General features: G+C 40.0%; 1 protein-coding gene across 1 annotated transcript; it reads left to right on the forward strand.

The window, feature by feature from the left end:
- Positions 1-725: 725 nt before the first annotated feature.
- LOC115041159 (homeobox protein aristaless-like 4) lies at positions 726-18756 on the forward strand. Its single transcript, XM_075353360.1, is given in 6 exon segments — positions 726-770; positions 2423-2518; positions 2694-3141; positions 12281-12597; positions 18205-18333; positions 18436-18756. Coding segments are annotated over 6 exon segments (1356 nt in total).
- Positions 18757-22724: the final 3968 nt, after the last annotated feature.

Below are 22724 nucleotides of genomic sequence, written 5' to 3' on the forward strand. Positions count from 1 at the left end.
TATAAAAAGGGATTTTCCTCTTGGTTTTCAGAATAAAACTATTATAATTTCTAAAACTAGAGACACTTCTCCCTTTTGAAATAAAGAAAGATAAAATCACGCTTGTGGCTAAAGAATGAACCACCACCATCCAAACAAGCCAACTGAAATATAAAACACATTGTGTGTCCATCTTTATTTACAGTGGTCACAGACTTTCTGGACCTACACGAAAGAGAAAAAACAGATTAGACAATATTTGGACAGTCCTGCTGATATGAATGGTGTTTCATGATGAGCTTTTTATATATATTATCAATCAATGACCTTCCAGTTCTGGTGCTTAGTCCTGCACAAAACAATGAACACTGAACACTGAACAGTCAGTAGAAATGTTGTGAACAGTAGTAGAAGCATTATTGATTTGCCCTGTAAAAATCCCACAAAAAACAAAACTTTCATTGAATTGTTGTATTGGTCTAAAAGCTGTAACATCACAAGATCAACACCTCCCAAACACACTGCTAAAAATAGCATTGACAGAAGTGAACTGCTCCAGCAGGTTGAAAAGTCGGCTAAGTAATCATTAAGTCTGGGTCGCTGCCATAAAGCATGCTGCTGAGTTCAAAGTAATTAGATATTTGACTGTATTAGATGAAACATAAACTGTCTTGAGAAAGTCAGTCCTCTGAGTCTCAGAGTGAGCCGTGTTTTCAGAGCATGAACATTACATCAGACCTATAAGAATGGACACCTTTCTGCCCGATGGACTTCATGACAAATCCAGTCATGTAAAATGGAGCAGATTCTTTCTTTTCTCTCTCTCCTTCACACACACATGTACTTGTATATGTGCATATGTCCACCATGTGTGCATGTCTGCATGAATATGTTTTTGCAGAATATGCACACGATGTATAGTTACTGAAAGGCGGTGGTGTTTGAAAGAATAAAAACATCAACAGAAAGTGAGACTTGCACACCTGATAGAGAATATGAACCAAACTGGGCTGTTTATCTCAACTGAAAGATGTTACATTTTTTAATTTTACAGCATTAAAATGTTCAGCTTCCTACATATTAAAATACATGTCAATGCGCTATTCAAGAATGATTTCTGTGTGAGCATGAAATATTCCCTTTTCAGTATGAGAAACAAAAAATAATAAACAAATTATATATATAGGATGACTTTTATAAATGATGCAGATAAGGAGCACAGCACAGGCTCTTCATTGAGCCCACTATTTAAGCTTGTGTATGAGAGAATTCAGCATGTCTCAATTTCAGGATTATACCCAGTCCCAAATGTAATCTAACAGAAGTATTCAAAACTGCAATATAAGAGAACATTTCATTGGCAGGGCCTTTCCTTACAAATGGGGTGGGGGAAATTATGTAGAATTAAAATAAATTGGATTATACAATCTACAATGCAATCTTATTTTAAGGACACGTTAAAGACGGTCTTGATATATATTTAAATGATGACAGAATAAAATGTCATGGCTCAGGAGGGGAAACGTATCAAGCCTAAAGGAAGGAACAGGTGTGTTGTGGTTTCCCTGCATGATTTATCAGATAACGAGATATTTTGCAGTAAAAACCACAAACACTGAAAAGCTTCCAGTCGGATTAAAATAAATGATTGCAGTGACTTTAGCATGAGCGATACACAGGGCCCTTAATACTGCGTCAGTTTACGGAGCAGCCTTGGACCGGACCTGCAATACTGTCTGCAAAGGAGTCACATAGACTTTTTCGATCCAGGTTGTTTAATCTTACTTGTTTCGGCTCCAAACAGCATAGATCAGGATCCTTTGGAAACAGCTCACTAAAGACAATGTCTGTATCACATCGATCATCTCATCTCTCCGTGGTCACACGTTGGCTGAGCACACTGTAAAAATGTACACACTGAAAAATGCACCGTCAGTCCAAACAAGCTGAACCTCTAAAACCAAATCTGAGGGGAAAAAAATAAATAATAAAAAAAAAAGAACAAACAAAAACAAAAAAACAAAACACAAATAATGTGGTTTGTGGTTTGTAGATTGATTTATTTAATTGATTCCAAACTGTCAAATTCTCATCAAATACCGACCTTCTCGTTATAGTGTCATTATCATTAAAGTATGTTTCGGTTAAATGTTATCATGCTTAACTACATTAATAAACTCAATACAGGTTAAGCGCGAGTAATGGATCTGAATCGTTTTTAAACTGTTTTATAGAGAAACCACAGACTTGGCTGCAGGAATATAATGGACTGTGTCTGAGCTGCCCCCGGTCAACCTCCGTGAACGAAGCGTCAAATTGTGCCCTCTCCGCCCCAGTGAGGTCACCCACAGCCCATATTCATGTCCTGCATTAATGTCATGTGTTAAACCCACCGCCCCTATTTCTACAAATGTTTTGAGTTTTTTTTTTCTCTCCCTTCCAGATAATAAGCGCCCAAACTGGCTCATGTCATCAGCAGAATCACTCGGGAGAGTCCTGGAGCCAGCAGCTCCGGGTTGGATCCTCCGAGGAGAGCCGGGTTTGTGTAACTCTCTCCAAACCTGCGGGGGAGTTTGGAGTGTTTGGTCAACGATAGTGGTTCCTGGAAAAGATCTGAATCGTTTTCTAACCAAACCCAGCTGCGGTCTGCTGCGCGCTGCACTATCTGCCTGCCTGTGCGTGTGCGCGTCCGCGTCGATGTGTGTGTGATGTAGACAGGGAGAGAGAGAGGAAGGGGCGTCTGCCTCCCCCTGCCAGGAGAGAGAGAGAGAGAGAGAGAGAGAGGAAAGTTAGGTATTTTTCCCCCTTGACTCTTTTTTTTAGGCGTGAACGCCGAGACTCGTGTTTCATACAGCGATATGACATCCATGGATTCATATTATAGCCCCTCTGCAGCCCAGGCTAGGGACCGCCAGACCGACCACTTTAGGACATTTCCAGCCTCTGACACCAAATACAGCCCCGCCGCCTTCCTGCCCGGCAAAGGTCAGCCCTACGGAGAAAAGCCCCGGAGCCCCTTCCAGCAGGAGTGCCAGTCATTGGATGCCACTGCGGCCGGGCAAGACTCTTTCGGTAAATACCACCTGTTTATGCAGAGGTCTGCTGGCAAACCCCCCCCGGAGGACGGCAAAGGACACAACGGAGCGCTGGTCCAGTGTTACGGTGAGTGGGACACAACTGGAGGATGGCTGAGACAGCGGAGACAGCACTAACACACACTCTTACTGTATGTGTATTATCAGGAGAAACCTGTCACCTTTAGTTCGGGACAGAGCCGCAGCTGACAGAGGTCACCGCTTTACTGCGTGTTTACTGCCTGCTCGTTTTTGGACTGTGTCGCAGGTTAAGACACCCAATCAGGAGACACATTCGTGTTTTTGTCAGAAACGGGACATGGGTGGACAGCACATCCCGGCACGGAAAGACACGGCCCGGCGCTTTGGTGCGTAACGCAGTTGGGAAGAGACATAATCTACCCGACTATCAAATTGTCCCTTTGGCCATCAAAATTAAATTAGGGCGCATTTAATGCGATAATCTGCATTACAATCCTCAATATTGGAGCTGAGTCGGACAATTGAATTAACAGGTTTTCAGATGGTACAAATTGTGAGCTCCAAACTGATAATATTTTCCTTTCATTGCGCTGCCCGCTTGGTTCCAATTAGGTTTAATTGCGCCGGGAAGCTGCTGTAATGGCTCAGTGATGAGAGTGCAAATAAAACTCTGACCCCCATTCGGCAGGAAGCCACTTTGACGCAATTCCTGCTTTTTTCCACCTGAGGACCCCCTGAAAGTGAACCCGGAACACACAGGACATCAATTAAAACCCAAGTCAGGGACAACCTGAATTAACATCGACAGTCTGCTCGCACTCGCGCGCCGATGCGCGTGCTCGCGAAGACAGAGATATTAACCTATGGCGTATAAATTATGTCAGAAATTACATTTCTGGCCACAGCTGGAAACGAATAAAAATCTGGACTAAAAAAAAAAAAAAACACACAAGCAAAGACACGGACCAAGACTTTTTCCTGCTCTGTAAAGACTGAAGATGAGTTGTTCATGAGGGGCCCTCCAGTTCAAACACGGACACACGCACATGCATCTTAAATTATGGGCTTTGTTTACCGAGTTGGACACATGAATGTGTTGGAGTTTTGAGGCATCAGGAAGCTTCACTGCTCCTTGTCTTTCTGCATAGGCAATATTTCATCATGATCCCCGAAAATAGGCCAAATTATCGGAAGAGATGTTTGACCAGAAATAATTCCAAGCAATAAATACCAACAAGGGGAGTTACACTTAAACTAAGCTGTGCAGAAAAATATCTGCTCAGAATCACACTTTCAGCTAAACTGAAACTGTCAGTAAATAATGCAAATCAAATAAAAATGTATGCAACTTAACTATCTATATTTAATGTGGAATAAAATAAAGGCCACATTTGTATGCATGACGTTAAAAGCTTGTAGTTGAGGTCGCAGCCGTTTGTCCTTCAGCATTTCATAGAAATGTTTAATGGATGTAGATTAAAGACGTTTTAGTTTCTGGATGTCGGCCTGCTGGAAAAAACAAACAAAACAAAACAAAACAAAACAAAAAAAAAACAAAAACAAAACAAAAACTCTAACTTCTGCAGAATTTTATAGAAAAATATGCTGCCAAAAGCTCATATTCTTTTATAACTGTTATTCATATTGAACTAAAAAAAATCTCTCGTGAATAATTCACAGTTTAAAGGCTGTGAATCAACTACATTTTAAAGAAATATTTATTTTTTTCGACATATAAATTCTTCCAAAAACTAGGTAACTTGGTTAAAAAATGTATGCTTTTTAGATAGAAATTTCTCAAGCCAATATAGTCCGATTAAATAATTGTTTTTAAAAAAGAATTTTCCTTTTTACATAATAAAAGGATTGCTTCTAGCAGATGATTGGGAATGGGATCTTTGTCGACTTTTCTTATTTCACCTCGAGGGTTGGACCTTCGCGGTGCAGCGATCAGCATTTTATCAGTCTCACTCTGACACCTGATATTCTTGTTTTACAACTTCAATGTGTGGATGTCCGGATTCACACCGGAGACTCAGGAAAAAACATCTTGCTCTGCAGACCAGAGCAGTCCAGGCAATAATGCCGCTCAGATGTCAAACTTCTGTTCACTGTCACTTTAAGATGATCGTTCAGATTTGGAGCATTCGTGTGTTCATCGTAGATGTGAAAATAATATCATGGTGCAAATTCAAGTTGACTTCGCTCATGTGTTAATGACGTAAAGACAAAATCTTTTCAAGGACTCGATCAAAATGTTTTTGGTCTGCAGATAGTCTGAATAGTCTGATAGACTGAAGGCTTTAGTTCATCCTTTTTACTGATTGGACGTAATTTGAAGGCAGGAGAAAACTTCGCAGAATTTACAAGCGGATCAGAAAAATGATAAACGGTCCCTGATGTTTTTAGTGGAAAGTGCTGGAGTATTTTACTTCCTGGCTCCCTTCTTTTATCAGATGTGTATTTTACACAATTGATGGATAGTTTCAAATTGTCAAAGTTTTGCTTTGTTGTTATAATTTGTGGCTTGATCCCTTCAGTCATAGGTGATGCGAGTGCTGCTCTCAGATCTGTGTGAAGCTGCCAGCTATAATTGAGGTTTTCTGGCTGGCAAAAGAAAAACTGTCCAATAAACATTTATGTACTTTACAGCCACTACAGCACAAAGTGGTATTGTTTTTACCGAATGCGCTGCCAATCATGCTGTTGCGTGAAATCGGCAAGGCAGCTTTTGGAGCATGGACAACACTGAATATCAGAATGAGTAATACGGAAAAAAGCAAACTGTATTGTAGGCCGTCCTACAACAGCCATTCAGGTCTGTGGCACAAGTAGCAATAATAACAGAGAGCAATACATAAAAAAACAAAAAAAAAAAAAAAAAAAACAACCGGTGGCTCAAGTAATCAGATTTAATTTTCTCAAGTCAAAGAAGCCCAACAACAACATAAAACCTCGGGCAAAAATAAAAAAGCCTTGCACTCAAAAAATGTAACTAAACTTCGTATCAAAAAATGGAAGAGTAAGAATTAAAATTACCCATCTAGCAGAAACTTGCAAGAAACATTTATTGTTGTTTTCACTGTTATACCTTCAATAGAAAATATATAAAAATAACTATATAATATATAATAACAATAAATAACTGAATCTATGACATCATATTACACCACATAAAGTAACTGTATATTTGGGATAGGATGAAATATTAATCTGAAAAGTGAGAAGTAGCAAAGGCGGTCAAATAAATGTAAATGAAATAATCTCTAAAACATGGCATAAAAGGGAGTTTAAGATATTTCAGCTTTGCTTCTATCATTTAAAACTTCTGCAGGTGTATAAAAAGACCAGCTGCACACAAAAAAAAAAAAGTCTTCAAAAAGCTAAACTGTATAGGAGTGACTTGATCAAAAAATAAGTTATCTCATATAAAATCCCAAAGCAGCTACTTACACATCTTTGTGAACCTCCAGACACGGCACACTTCCTCCTGTGATCTGTCCGGTCTTCTCTCAGTGTCTCAGGGTGTTGACCTTTAGCTCAGCTTTCCTGCCCTCATCTGTTTGGAGAGGAGGGTGAGGTCCCATGCATCCACGCAGCAGAGAAAATCCATTCGAAACCCCAGCTGAAACTCTCAGAGAGCTCTGCAACATTAGGAGTCCAGTTTTACACAGTAAACATGAAACTACTCTGGCGAGAGAAAGGATGTTATTTTGTTACAGGCATAATTACAGCGGGATCGTGACTTTCATCACATTTTAATCTGACTGAGATGAGCAGCATAATGAAACTGTCAAACCACTGATGGTGTAATTTGAAAACATAAAAAGCTGCAGTTTATTTCAACTTTGACTAAAAATTTGTTTTAGAGCAAACCTGGAATTCAATACAGTTCAGCTGCCTTGCAAGTATGACTATTTAATTTGTTGCAGAAGCAGTGGAAGACAGTTATCTCCAGGAGGATCAGCAATCAGGTGTGATTGCAAAATGAAGATCTCCTCTTTTGTATTTTGGTTCCCTCACCTACTTTGAGCCAACACAACTATTTCACCCCTTTGTAATGGCCGTTTGCACTGATTGGTTCGAGCAGGGAGTACTGGGAACCAGACATGCAGGCCTGACAACTGAAGCACACTTCAGCAAGGCAGTGACATGAGTGGAGGTGACAAGGACTCAGGATCGTTTTACCGTTTAGCTTAAAGTTTGGCAGGGCAATTTACATTAGGCTCAGTTTGCATGGCTGAGTGAGAGCAACGGGCAAAAAGGCTCATGCAGTCAAGGACTTCGTCTGGTGTCTTTGGCAGATGGGAAGTGAAGAACCAACTTGGAGTACTGCACATACGTACTACAGGACTGCACATCATAGATTGAGGTTTTGGCTTTTTTGTTTTGTTTTGTTTTACCTATTGTGTGACGGTGACTTTATTCAATTGTAGGTCCTTTTATTTTTCACATTCAGTTTTCTTTGCAAGGCTGAATTGTTTTATGTACATTCTGAATGGCTATGGTTGAATTTTATCAGGAAACACACAGATGGTGATTTTTAACTATTACCTTTGGAGCAAAGAGACAATTTATTGTTGTGTTAAAAAAAGAAAGAACTCCAAGAGGATAAGCAAAAAGGTACGGCATGATTTCTTTTTGTCGTTCGGAAAAAATGTTTACAGTGGTTGTGGTTTTTCAGACTATTATTTTGTTAAATGTTTATCATGCAATAGAGAAAGAATCTGATTTGTTGTTTTTGACATGTTAAATTGTGCAGATATGCCTACATTAATACATTTAAATATTATATTTTGCTGGTAGCTCTTTGAAAACATGAATAACTATCGTATGTCCAGGGATCTGGTTAGATGGACACGGGCCTCAGGACAGTAGGGCTGCTGTCACAATTTCAGGCCTTTTTCTGTTTTTTGTCAAGTAAAGTTTCTGGACCTAAGAGAAATTTAGGATGCGTTTTATCAAGATTATTGTCTTGGCTGGTTAAATTTGGTTGAATTATGAGCTCTGTTGTTTCAGCTTGGTTGTTTAAGTATTCACTGTCCCTGATTACTAGGAAGGAAGGAGCGATTGTGCACTCAGTTAAAACAGAGTGAGCGCTTTGCCATGTGACCAGAGACACAACTCCAAAGAGAATAAAATAATGCTGTCCCATAATTTTGGTTGTCTAAATTAGTAACTATTGGCTAACAAGTTCATGGTGTCAATATCAGAGGGGGTGAAGAAAGTGCTCAAAATTTGATTCTACTGCCTCCACGCAGTAAAAAAAAAAAAAAAAAAGAAAAAAAGTTTGAAGTCAAAGTGAAATGATAAATAAGTAATTATTCCATTCAAATTAAGATTTCTTCTGTCCTTAAAATTTTAAGTGTTTTATCAACTAACATGCTTAAAGTGTTAAAGGTCATCGAGCTGTTTGTGGCAGAGAAAGCTGAATTTTACTACTAATAACAAGTTAGTAACCAACTAAGCAGTCTGAGTTCCATCATATATTTGTGTACCCTAAAAGAAAATGTAACTTTTACCTCTTTTTTTTAACATTGTCTTGGTTTGACAACTTGGCTCACACAATATCATCCATCAGTATATCAGATTGTCTGCAACTGGGCAGCTAATGAAGATTTTCAGTGCTCCATACCCAATCATCAGTTTAAGTCAGAAAATCAAACTCCATAAACTTGTTCAAACAAATACATTGCTTTCACATTTCCTTACTACAGTTTGCTGCATTTAGTGCATTTTCTACTTCCTTCCATTTCACCTCTTTTCTTTTGCTCTCTCTATTGTTTGCATATCCCTTTATTCCAGATATTCCTCTTTCTGTTTGAGCAACACAGTGTTCATCTCACTCTGTTGCTACGTGGTGTAATTTATAGTGCTTCCCCTTAACACAGTGCACTGAACCCAGTCTTCTCAGTGAGTAAAGAAGCACGGAAGGTGCCCCGTCGCTTTACAGCCAGTTAAATTACACTTTGATGTCGCCCCCTCGTTTTTAACTGTGAATTAATAGCTGTCCACGCTGAACGTCTGACCCATAAGAACGTCAGTGGTGCTGATGTCCACATGGGCACTGTCTCACATGCTTAAGAATGAGCCACAGGGGGAGCCACTCCGTTTTGATTTTGATACCAATATCACCGGTGATATGGATTTATATGGCGTACATACTAAGCTGTTGTGTATGTTGGATTTGAAAACTTAGACTTGAATACAGACTGTTGTTCTGTGGTCATATCGAAATTTACATGAGATAAATTACAAATCACCGCCAAATTGCTCTGTAACACTTTCTCTGGGCTTTATTCCTGCGGAGCTTTTTCTGTGCCCACCACACAAACTCCTCCCTTCCATGCACAGTAACGGTAACAGATGCTAACTGTTGGATCTATGGTAGTGAAACTAGAACATGCTGTGGTTGAAACTCAAAATATTTTGCATGGCATATCCTTCTGAAAAGAAAAAAGAATTGCTGCGTGTGTGTTTGCTGGATTATTACTGGGACCTCGACACTACATGAAGTAGTGCAGTTGTAGGCTCAAAAAATCTTTTGAGTAATGGAAGAAGAAGACAAAGTTTTGATGCAGCATGTTTTTCACAGTCACTCCTTTCATCTTTCCACAGAGATTACATCCTGACAGGCATTGTTTGCAATAGAGCGTTCTTTAGTTGATCATACATGTGTCCTTGGCAGGAGGGCCCATCGCCATTTACCTTGGGCAGTGTTGGAGAGCCTCACAGCGACAGCAGATCGCATGGATAACAAGAAGGAGATTGTCACAATATCCCAATCCTGCCAAAAAAACATCAGCGACATGCAATATAAACAATGGTCTTTGATCAGCGAGAGGCCTTATGATTTTAAACAGTCTGACAGCTCTCGCCTTGTGGGGCCTGTGGGTGCCGGCCAGGGAAATATGATGAAATAACTAGAGAGTATTTACAGTGGGATAAAACCCATTTGCTCCCTTCAACCCAAACAGGATGTGTTCATCATGGATAGTGAGGGGATGTTGCAGGCGTTGAGACCCCCAGCAAGCGGCCTGCCACCAAAACATGGCTCCTCAGCCGGAGTCCATTTCCAGCACCGCTGGGCAAACATCTCAGAAACCAGAGCCCGATAGCTCATTGGATCTTGCAGGCCTGAATTAAATCTGGCCTGATCCACTGTCATCCTTCAAAATCTTTGCTGTGTGCTGCATGGTGCCTCTGATCAGTGGAGATTTACTCTCTCCTTGTAAGACTAAAGAAAATGAAACAGCAGCTTCATACGACACTTCTTACCTCCAGTGTTATTTGTGAGACAGGCAGTCAAACCTCACTACTTTTCTTGGTACAAACTAACATGTTCCCATGGAAGTATCAAAAACTATCTTACTACAAAAACTACCATTTTAATATTCTTGTTATTATTTCGATCAAACAGTTATTAGTTTAACTATGCATTGCCCCTAATTTAGACAGACAAACAGCAACATGAACAACAATAAACAAGCAATAGCTCTTGCCAATATATATTTTAACACCCAGTTCTATTTAAAGTGATAAAATAAGATGCATAAATCCATCACAATTCAGACAATTCAATATAAACGGATGTAATGTAAACTAATCTGATGTCAATGAATTAGAAAAAAAAAAACAAAATCAAAACAAGCAGTTTGCTACTTTTTTTTTTTTTTTTTTGGCAAGACAGTGCCTATCCATTCACATCACCTCGCAGCACATTACCCAACATGGCTGTAACTTTAGGGTCACTGGGTGCATGCCTGAGATCTTCTTCTGTGCTGACTGATTGCTGAGAAATGAATGTGGAGATCACTTGAACATACACACCTCCTAGTTCTAACCTGACAAATCACAGGATATGCTGATGAGCAGAGATGTCCTCGTTCCTGAAAATAACTTGACCTCAGATGTTATAGAGGATCAGGATGCTGTATAGCTGCCCACTGACAGAGCCAGAGAGAGTGTGCGCCCAGGGCTGAATGAAAGCATGCCCTGTACACAATTTCACCCATCACATCCTGCAAAACGGGAATGTGTGGGTGTATCAATCCAGCAACGTGTGTGCAAACTGATTAGTTCAATGAAGGGCAGCAGCAGATTGAGAAGAGCTGTCAGTTAAAACGAGAACACTTGCAGAGACGTGGCTGTGGAAATTTAGAATTATTAAATTTAGAGCTGCCTGAGGTTTTACAGTTAAGCTGCAGCCATGAAGCAAGCGTGTGTGTGTGTGCGTGTTACAGAAAGAGTACAGAGATTAATCTTTTTTATTTTTGCATGGCTACAAATGTGTCTGCTGCCAATTGCTTGTAGCAATCCTGCTGACAGGTGACTCTTTTGTCAGACAATTGACCTCGACCATATGCCAGATTGATAAACAGACCTAAAGACAGAGACAGAGGTCAAGGTCACAAATGGCAATAGATGATACGCAATAAAAGGAAAAAACAAATGATGCAACTTTCTGTCACCTTCAAATTATGGGCTGGGTGTCTAATCCTTCACACATCACAGAATGATCTACAGCTCGCGCCTGTGCAGCCAGTGTTCCTGGACATCCATTAATTACGGAGCCAGAAAGACAAACAGTTCAACACACATACTGGGCACCGCAAGCCAGATTCCAGCCAGCGAGTATGAAGGTTTATAGAAGAGGAGATCAATATTTTTTTTTTTTTTTGATTGTTTCCACAGTATATGTCACTGTTAATGTTCCAACAGCAGTTTGTTGAAGTTTCAAATTTTATGAATTTAAGGAGCAGATTAATTTTATATGGACATTTGAAATGTTTTAAACTGTTTCCCGAAAGCTGTCTAAGATGTCACAAAACCATTGCAGCAAGCCAGTTTCAATCATATGACTGAGTAAAGGATCTTTGAAGTCTGAATATTAACAGCTTTACCCTTGTATTTTATTGTCCTATTCATGTGTGTGGCTTCTCCACACACATGATTTAAATCAGTTAACTGTGCAGACCAGCCTAAATGTTGAAGAAGAGCAATATATCACAATTTGTCTTATTGTACTTTTATATGTTGTATCACAGCCAAGTTAAAACACCCCTTTTTGCTCAACTTCATGTAATGACTTTCATACTTTCCTCTTTTTTCAAATTCAGTTTCAGTTAGAGGCAAAAAAAAAAAATTCATAGAGAAATGTTTCCTTCCTATCCTTTCAATCCTGATGTAATTATATTTAAACGAAAAATAACCTCTTAATTTTCATCTCCTCCTTGTCTCTGTAGGTAAAGACAGTTCAGGTCAGACAGAATCTGAATTGGCCCCAGACTCTGACACACCTGGAATGGACACCAGTTATCTGGCTGTGAAGGATCAAGGTGTCAAAGCCTCTGACAGGCTGCCAGGCACTGACTTAGCAAGCTCTCTGGATAAGGCTGATGGCGGTGAAAGCAACAAAGGCAAGAAGAGACGCAACCGCACAACCTTTACAAGCTACCAGCTGGAAGAGCTGGAAAAGGTTTTCCAGAAGACACACTATCCCGATGTTTATGCTCGAGAACAGCTTGCTCTGAGGACTGACCTGACTGAAGCTCGAGTGCAGGTAAATTAAAGTGAGATGTCGTGCATAGCTAAATATTCTAAAAACACAACATAGGTCGAAAAAAAAGAAAGCAGAAGCTAACAGATATATATATTTTGAAAAGTTCCTATTTACGATAACAGTCTAATGGATGCAACCACTGCATACAACCACATGCCTGTCCTGTCAAGTTAAAAAAAGGGGGCTCTTCATCACGGCAGAACAGATGATGTTTAAACAACACAACCTCATGAATCCTTCAACATCTGCAGCTCTGCAGAGATAACGTCACTCATAGAACAACACGAGAGATTTATCTGGTAATGTGGGAGTTGTGGGGGAGAGAGAGATGGGGGAGTGGGAGCTAACAGAGGCCAGGGGCCCTGGGGAGGGGGGGGGGGGCTGAGGTTTGAGCTGCATGGGTCTCATATGTGCAGTTGTATGAGAGCCGGCTTTCATCAGCATTTGAGGAGCCATACTCAACTCTATGATTTCAGTGGGATTATAATAGTGGCCTGAAATCAGGTCAGACAGTAGTAGTCGAACTTGAGGTGCACAGTACCTCCGAGTGAAGTCCCTTTTGTGACCCTATGGCCCAATTGGGGCAAACAAATGGTTTGTGACTGCTCTAATGAATTCTAACACTGGCAAACAGAGAGGGAGACCTGGTGTATGTGTCTGTATGTGTGCCCTGTGGACTACCAAAGCCCATGGATTTTCTGTGTTTTTCTTTCATTAACATCCTGTCCAGGCAAGAATGTGTCCCTGTTGTGGTCTCCAGGGTAGGTGTGAAACCCTTCCCATGGGCTTTGAGTAAGTCAAAGACTGATACAGCAAATCATGTCTAAATTTTGAGGCATAGTTCACTAAAGCGAATGCAAGCATACCTACTACAGCTCCATTTTTATTGTATGCCGTAGATGTAGATAGTACCAGATAAGAGATAGATCAAAATTAAGTCCTTTACACAAGGAGCTGGAACAGTGATCAGAAAGGCAGAGAAGCACAGGAAGTCTGAGCAGCCAAGGGGTTATAACTCAACCCCATTCCTCTGCTCCATTGCTCATACTATCACATATCTGCCTGCCTCAGATGGATGCAGCTTTACAGCCCTCAGCTCTCCCAGCGGCCCTCTTAAACACTCAAGTTAAAAAGATAAAAGACATGAGATGCCTTGTCAGTCAGAGAACAGGGTTCTACTCTGTTGAGGTAATTCACACACGAAAGGACTAACAGATCATGAATTCCATCTCTGACATGAAAAAAAAAAAAAAAAAAAAAGCCTATACTTACTGAAAAGTTTGCTTAACTTTAAATCTTGACAAGCATCGTCGTTTAAATGTTAAAACTAAATGACACTTTTTAGAATATAATATAACACTGAGGAGTGTGATGTTATACTTCGCTGTCTGATGGTTCTCACACAGAAAAAACAGCTTTTGAGGGTCTGAAGTTGTTTGCTTTTTCAGTCTCTGGGTTTCAAAGGGAGAAAGTAAGTTCAGATCTGAGTCATATGCACTACAGATACACGTGGAGGTCAAAGGTCAGGGGTCGGGGTTTCAAAAACATCACATCTATCGGATTTGCCGTTCTGTCAGCCAAGAGAGCTCAGAGAGCCAAGATGACATCTGACATGTGGAGGTCACCAATCAAACACAGATGTCAATATGAATTCATAGATCTAAACATCATCAGCAGGAAAACATGATTTGACTGAAATCTGAATGAAGGGCAGAAGAGATAGTGGTCCCGGTAAGTGGAGGGCCTGTCCTAAGATTTGTTTGACAAAGAAAAAGAAAATTATCTGCTTGTTGAGAAACCATTTTCAAAATAGTTTTATATGATAACAATGTCAGTCGCCAAAGAAAGTCCATTTGTGAGACCTTAAGGCGGGAATCAGTCATTTAGCAACAAAAGAAAAGAGTTGATCAGGAGGTTGTCAGGATGTGGTGGGATGTTCAACAATCAAGGAAACACATGCCAGATTAATCTATGAAATATATCATAAGAGCAAACCTGGTGAGAATTACAGTCAAACTCATTTATAACACTGAGCGTGAGACTTTCATATACCGACACAAACATTTTTCTAAGTCTAGCCAATTGCCAAATAGCATAAAGCAGAGACATCAAATTCTCTGCATCCATTTTGAATCAGTCCAAGAGTGTCCCAGATTAACTTTTAATCAACGCCAGAAATGAGAAAAAACATGTTGGAGGACTTTTAGGGAAACAGGAACAAACTTAGATTTGAGGAACAACATTGGTCAGCAGTGTTTCTCTGATATTACTTGTGCTTTGGGGGTGTTGGAAAACCAAAGCCAGGCTCAGCTGAGGATTTCTTCTTACTTTGGTATGGAAGTTGACATGAGTGACAGCAGAGGCGGGTTATCAATCCTCTGAGCTGGTCTCTCACTTCAAAGTGTTTTCAACCCCATACAGCTCTCCTGCTGGGGCCAGTTTGGCATTTCTCTGCTCTTTCTCTTTGGGGCTGTAACATAAATAAAGTCTCATTGAAAGTCCACCAGCTACTTAAGCTGTCAAGGTCTTTACCAATTACTGTCACAATGCAGTGTGTGCAACATTAAAATATGTTCTCGCTGTATAATAGCCACCAGACTCAGATCAGAGATGTTGGTTGCACTCTATATTAAGACACCTTGCAGAGAGTTTTTAATTTTTTTTTTTTTTACGAATCAGGAGAAGAGCAGAGTTGCTTTGATGAAAAGTAAAAATTTCATTCACCATTTCTAGTTACAAAATCACCAGCCTTGACCAAAATTGTTACACGTTGGGATTTTCTGATGACTGATGAGTCTTTTACCAGCTGTATGATCAGTGATGTGCTTAGACACAAGGCGGGATGCTGGATGCTCTAGAGGGAAATTGTGCCAGTTGAGATGTAGCTCTACCGATAAATGTTACTGTGGACCAACATATTTCAAATGTGATCACAACACTGATTCAGTATCTAGGCATACAAATGAAAACCTCACTGTTGGATTGGATTTAATAAGAAGCGCAGGATGACTGTATGGTATCAAGCTCACATCATTTTCCTTTGATTTTTCACACTTATGAAAGCAGTATGTTTATTAAATATACATAAAATCTCAATAGATTAGTTTCTTTATATCTTGTGATATTGAAGTCATATTCAAGTCATTAGATGCTTATTTAAAATTCAGCATAGTATTCATTCCTATGTTTTATATGAAAAGTCATCTCCATCAGTGCCTTATCACCTCTGTTATTTGGGGCTTTTTTTGTTGGTTAAGAAAATACAAACTGATGGACCCTGGTCCAACTCTATTACATCATCTAACTGACATGAAATATATTTAGTTTTCATTTAAACCACTGGATTTATACTACTATATTCGGTGTACAAAGTTGAACACAAATCAGAATTATAAAAGAAAAAGAATTTTAATTAGCTGCATGGCATTTTTGACAATGACAAATGATGGTGGTGACAACAAAACAAACTAATAGTGATTTGAATGAATGCTTCCAATTGACCAAATTGTGTTTTGGTAGCAAAAATAAAGCCAATTAAATGTAAATGTAAAATATATAATACAAGGTTTTATATTGAACAGTTTTTTCTTTCTTTTTTTCCCCAAATGTCAAGTAGATTTTTTCTAAAACCTGATTATTATTTTTTTTCTTCAATTAAACATCAGGCTCTTGTACAGGGTTATCCTAAGTGTAGAGGAGAACATTCAAAAATATCAAGGAAAGAAAGATGATGTCTGCTGGTTTCTGTGCATCTTTGATTTAGAATGAGACTGAATCTAAGAAGTGGAGCTTGAGGCCTTTTAAATTTTAATTTTTAATTAAAATGGAAAAAACAAACAAATCGCACTTTTATTCCAATCGTGTGTTTAAATTTAAATTTAAACCCAAATTCCCTCTTAGGTTTATAGTAAAGTAAGCGTCCTAAGTGCAGATGCATGAGATGAAAGTCAGACAGTAAAAGGTTTTGTAATGCTACATGTGGAAAAGTCATTCCAGCCAGGTAGATAAAATCAAATAGCCAGAGTTGCTTAGCAAAGCATTAGAAATTGACATTAAATGGTATTTCAAGTACAAGCACTTCATTTCTTTCAGAAATCAAAGCTAAAATAGATCTATTCTGCATACCCTGGGTAGTGAAGGATGCAATACAATGTTGGCCAGATATGCCCATTTTTAAACCACCTTCAGGTGCACTACACAGACCAAGAAGCATAAAATGTTTTTGATGTTCATATGCTCAGGCTTTTGACTGCATTGTATGGGATCATATTGAAATTTTCTTAAGTAAACTTAGATTTACATCTATAAGGAAATATTAATTTTAGATTTGAGGTTTAAATTCTTGTTAGAGCAATCTTGAATGCCACTAGATGTCATACTGTACCAGCACCAGCTCACATCAAAACAAATGCTTTGTTGGCCTGATTTCCATTTAGCCAGATCCAAAACTGTTACAAAGCAGCTCAAAGAAATCACTAAATCCCTAAGCAGACAAAAAGATGCACAGCTGAATGTGAAAGTTAGCCAAGCGACAAAAAATAACAACTGCAACCATTAGCCCAAACTAGCCGTACTACAATGGATGCAATGCCACGGTAACATTTGCCAACACATTTCTAAGTTTTATTATAACTAGCTTGTGTTATCATGTTACTGTAGCCGGACACTGATGAAAACAGACAGGTAACATTATGTCTCATCCAGTTACTCATTCATGGAGAAGAAATCCAGTTCAGGGTCAAGCCGAAGCATCTCCCTCTGATTAAAGCCAGATCATTTGTTTCATGAACATCAGCCTTGGATTTATCCAACGGACTAACAGAGCTGGTGAAGACACTGATGAGGCCAGTTAAACATTAGACACTTTCTCAACGTGCAACCACCCAATCAGGATTTGAGTCTGTTGTTCCCTAGTGGCAGCCCATCACTCATCAATTTGTGAACTGACATTTTGAGGCTTTAAGTTTGTAAATTGGTGGTTGCTTGTTTTTTTGAAACCATATTTGGAGCAGAAGGTGAAGTTGAGGGGCAGGCGGGGCATGCGGGGGGGTGACCTGTCTCTGTGCAGTTTAGTCTGTCATTCATATTGTAGCCACACCTTGACACATATGCTGCTTCATGGTATATTTGAGTCTAAATGGCACCATGATTAAGCCTTTTCCTCACAGACTGCTATTTAAAGGGAGTTATTGTTGCAACCAGTGCAGTTACCTCCTAATGGTCATTAGACAGACTAACACTTTACAGCCCTTCAGTGTCAGCTTCATTTTTCAGTCGGAGTGTGTCTGCCAATTTCCTGTTTCTGTCTTTATTTAAAAAGTGCAAGTTTTCTCTTCAGTGGAGAATATTTAAGAGGGTTGGTATCACCTACATGCTGAATGCTGTGTTGATTCTTCTCAGATTGGTTTGTGGTCTGGGCTGGTGTGATTATAAACATGGGGAGGACTGAGGGTTTCTCAGGGGTAACACAAGCACACACTTTAACGCATGTGCTACCAAACAAGAACATGAACACATTCATACCTGGATACTCTGCAAGATTAAAGTATAGCTTGCTTTTCCTCACATATAAATATATTCTAACATTCAGAAAATTCATCTCTGCAGGTGTGGTTCCAAAACCGAAGGGCAAAGTGGAGGAAGAGGGAGCGTTTCGGTCAGATGCAGCAGGTGCGGACACACTTCTCAACAGCTTATGAGCTGCCTCTCTTGACGCGTCCAGAGAACTACGCACAGGTACAGAATGAATACTTCAAAAGGTACAACTAGCTTAAGAGAGCTAGTGGAGTTAATCAAGCAGTTTCATCTCTTTAAAAAGATTTCCTCTCAATGTTTCAGATTCAGAACCCTTCCTGGATCAGTGGCAGCAGTGCAGCATCTCCCGTGCCAGGCTGTGTTGTGCCCTGCGACACGGTGACCCCTTGTATGACACCTCACCCTCACTCTGCCAGCGGGGTGTCTGATTTTCTGGGTGTATCGAGCCCTGGAGGTCATGTGGGACAGGCTCACATGGGAAGTCTGTTTGGAGGGTCTCCTGGCATGGCTGCAGGCATCAATACGTACGATCTCAACATGGACCCAGACCGCAAGTCCTCCAGCATAGCTGCTTTGCGCATGAAGGCCAAAGAGCACAGCGCAGCCATATCTTGGGCTACATGATATGTTTATATGTGATGGATAGGGGGGTCCTTGATGGCCCCTGAAACATCTAAACATGGCATCATGGTGTGAGGGCGCACTAAAATCGAAATCTTAGAGGCAACAGTGACTACCTTTATACATGTTGCAATAAAATAATTGTACAAATATGCGGATGGGTGAAAATTACTCGAAGAGAAGACATCACAAGATTTGGTATGAAGTGGCATGGCACCGCCACGCTACTTAACTTCTGTGGAGGGAGAAAGCAGCTGCAGTCAACAGAGAAAGCTCTTGAAAGCCTGGTGGGAAGGGAAGCTGTACTGTATAACAGGAATTGCAGTGTATTACTGGCAATAGGCAAAAGAAAATGTTAGAAAAAGTATTAGAGTTTGGAAAAAAAGCCATGCACTTATTTACTAGATGAAAAGAAATTCAGTTTGTACAGAGCTTTTAGTGTCATTGTAGTTTTTGTTCAGGTGCTATTTTATTCTTACCGTGTTATTTAATTTTTGAGTGTTACTGTGTTTTTCCCTCCCATTATTCTCTGGCTGGCTTTGGTTTGACAAATAGTTCAGCAAGTATCATTAAAAACTGAACTTTTACATGTACGTACTATTTTAAGGCAATCTTTATCAACATTAACCCCTTCTTATCCAAAGTCATGCTGATGCTGGCAGAAAGCTACAAAAAAAAAAAAAAAAAAAAAAAGCTTATATGTAACATATCTCTATCTCTCTCATTTAAAAGTGAAATGTGGTTTGTTTCAGTGTGGTCAGGGTGAAAGATCCACCTGCAGCACTGGCTCCGTCTGCTGATGGCCAGAAAGGAGGAAGGGATGGAGAATGATGTGTGGGAGTATAAGAGGGGCACAGCAGGCCTGCTGCTCACAGGGCTGAGGAGCCGGGGAGCCCCAGGCTCCAAACAGAGTGAGCTCTGTCTCTCAGGAGGGCAGACTCCAAGTGGACATAACTCTGCCCTTTGCATCTCCAGTCTCAGGAGTTTCAGGGAGAGAGGTGCCTACTAGTCAATCAGACTGCCAGAAATAACAGTCAAACCAGCAGCTACGACCTTTGAAACAGAGGCAGCTGGTGGAGATTACACTTTGTGTGTTGACACTTTTGATGACTGAAAGGATGTCAGTGTTCTACAGCCTTTTTTGAACGTAAACATGGCTGTGTTTGACTGTCCAAGCTGTAAATTCAAATGGCAGCACTGGCAAAAATGTTATTTTTTCCTCATTTTCTCTCATTGTTGCAGTCTAAACCAAAGGAATTCATCGCTCAAATTATTGCATAGTAAAATAAAAAATAATATAAAAAACAACTTCATCAAGGTTTAATCACATTTCAACTGGATTTGGGACCACCTTTGTTCCCCAAAATTGGTAATTTGGTTATTTAGGACTGTATGTGTGATTTTGCTTGGATGAAGTGCAATATCAGCCGGGGCCATTGTCTATATGAAATCCTGTGGTATTAACTTTAAAAGGTTACACCACAAGATAAACGGTCCAATTGTCAAAGTCTACTACTAAAATCTTCCTTATTCCAATTTACATCTTGCCCACATGGTTTATTTGTCTAAAAAGGAGCTTGGCAAACAGAAGTACTGGGATCATTTGAATTCCAGTATGAGTGTACTAGTTGGCGTCTCTTAACTCTGGAGACTGTGAAGCTGTACTGTGCTCTGTGCACTGTTCTGCCTAACACCAGCTATCAACATCCATAAGGTTAATATTAGTCATTGTTTAGATTACAGAATAATCAGAATAATATCAGCTATTACACATGTACAGTGAGCATTACCTCAAACATGTCAGAGTATCACAATGCAAGAAATGAATCCCACACTCCCTGTTTACTTCAACATAGGCTTGGAATAATGATGATCATGAACATGATCGCTCTGAACCGTGTTGTTATGTCACTATCCTCTTATCATTCAAACAAACTGACTGTGGAAAAAGATGAGGTTTACCTGTGAGGTTACGCATGTCCTTCTTTGTTTACAATGCCTGATTTAAGCCTCAAGCATAACAGAGGTTTTTTGGTTTTGAAAAGCAAATCTGATACCCCGTAGTACACCTTCAGGCAGAGCAACCATTGCTAATTCTCTAAATCGAACCACATTCTCTGCCCTTCTGGGCAGGTAAGAGAAGCAGGGTGCAGGCTGTAACCTGTCAGCAGAGCAGATCAGCCCAAAGCCATCCAAATTACATCCAGTTTTACTCTCCGCGCTAAATTTAAGGCACATGCATAATCCTGACTAAAGAGCGCACATTTAAAAATTGAGAGGGTCTCCTTGCAAATGTGGACATGGGGCCCCTTTTGCTCTAGCTGTGGGGTTAGACGGAGGGTGAGTCGTGAGGGCGTCTGCTGTGTTCCGGTGTTCTGGGAAAAGGACAGTGCACACAGCTGCACTCGGGGGGTAAATGCAAAACAAACATGCCTCACACATGCTTCCCCCTCAGCTGTCATGGCTCTGCTTTCAAAGATTCACCCCCAGCTCCTCATCACCCACCTCAGCACACACATCGCACTGTCCCTCTTTTTGCTCACTTGTCAACTGGTCCAAAGCCGCCCCCACCCCCTCACACATTGCAGGGTCCGGGGCACAGCCGCACGGCCAGCCCAGGAAGGCTTTTTAATTAACACTGAGCCATGTGGAGGCTGTGCACCGCGGTATTGTGTGTCAGGCAGGGCCGCCTGTCTTCTAACTGGTTTAATGTGGACTGTAGCAGACGTTCTGGCTTTCAGTAGCTCAGGTCTACACAATACACGCTCTTTTTTAGTGTTTAAGTTTCATTATCCTTGGATTGAAACCTCTGTAGCTGTGTCTTCCTCCAAACAGTGTTTAGTCCAAAAGGTGCTCATGCAACATCAGCTTTACATATAAAGCCTCCTCCTCCTTTATGCTGCACAACCTCTGAATGATGATGTCATCAGCCACTTTTCTCATTTTCTAATACTACTGAAGTCAGGCAATCAGTATAGGAGTAAATGTATGATAAAATGTGTGCTGGTGTGTGCATGCGCATTTTCGTGCATGCTAAATGAACCGAAGTGTTATAAAACTCTTGGAAATGTTACGAATTAGATGTTTTGTTTTATTTTGGGGGCAATTTATGGAAGATTGAAGCAAAGTATCACTTTTTAAAATTGGGTGGTACATGGAAATATTGTTTTTCAGAAGTTGTGTTTGAACATTGTTTTTCTCTTGCTATGTTAATTCTGAATTTAAAAATGTTTTGTTTTTCCCACATTTTTGTGGCTTCAAGTTGTCTTTTGGAATGTGTGTATGAATTTACTAATTCTTGCTACATTTTGTGTGATTAAAGTACAATAAGTTATTGCACTTCTACGCAGAATCTGCATTTTTAATTTAATTTTATCATCAAACACTTAAAGCTTAAATTAGCAATAGACCATATTTCAAAGGATTTTCCATCGGATCATCGATTTAACAATGAAAGTGAGAAAACCAACACAATCCAGACTATTGTCTTATCTATAGTTAAAGAATGCTTAAATTATGTCCATTTTCAATAAAAGCCAAGTCTTCCACTAACTATGCTGCTGGGCCACAGCTTGGGATGAAGTTGTCTCCTGGTGTAAAAAAAACAAAACAAAAGATTTTTTTGTTTCTTATTGCTCCAGCTTGCCAACATATTGTGTCATCCTTATAGTCACATTCTGAAATTCCCATATATTTCAGTGCCTTTGAAGGGACACCAGTGCTGAAATGAGATCGCAGAATCCGCAAGAGTATCACTCTAATTGAGGTTGACAAAAATACGAACTGCACCCTTTTGAACTGCTGACATTGAACAGGGTGGATTAGGGAGCGTATATTAACAACAGGTGACAGGCTGTCAGTGGATCGGCCGTGTCATGAAGGGTCTGCTCTGGATGGTCCCAGATTGGAGTAAAAGCAGACATGAAAAAGAAAAATGTCTGACTTCATCTTCTTCCCACTTGACTCGCACA

Source organism: Echeneis naucrates, chromosome 3 (assembly GCF_900963305.1).
Source record: "Echeneis naucrates chromosome 3, fEcheNa1.1, whole genome shotgun sequence".
Lineage (NCBI taxonomy): Eukaryota > Metazoa > Chordata > Actinopteri > Carangiformes > Echeneidae > Echeneis > Echeneis naucrates.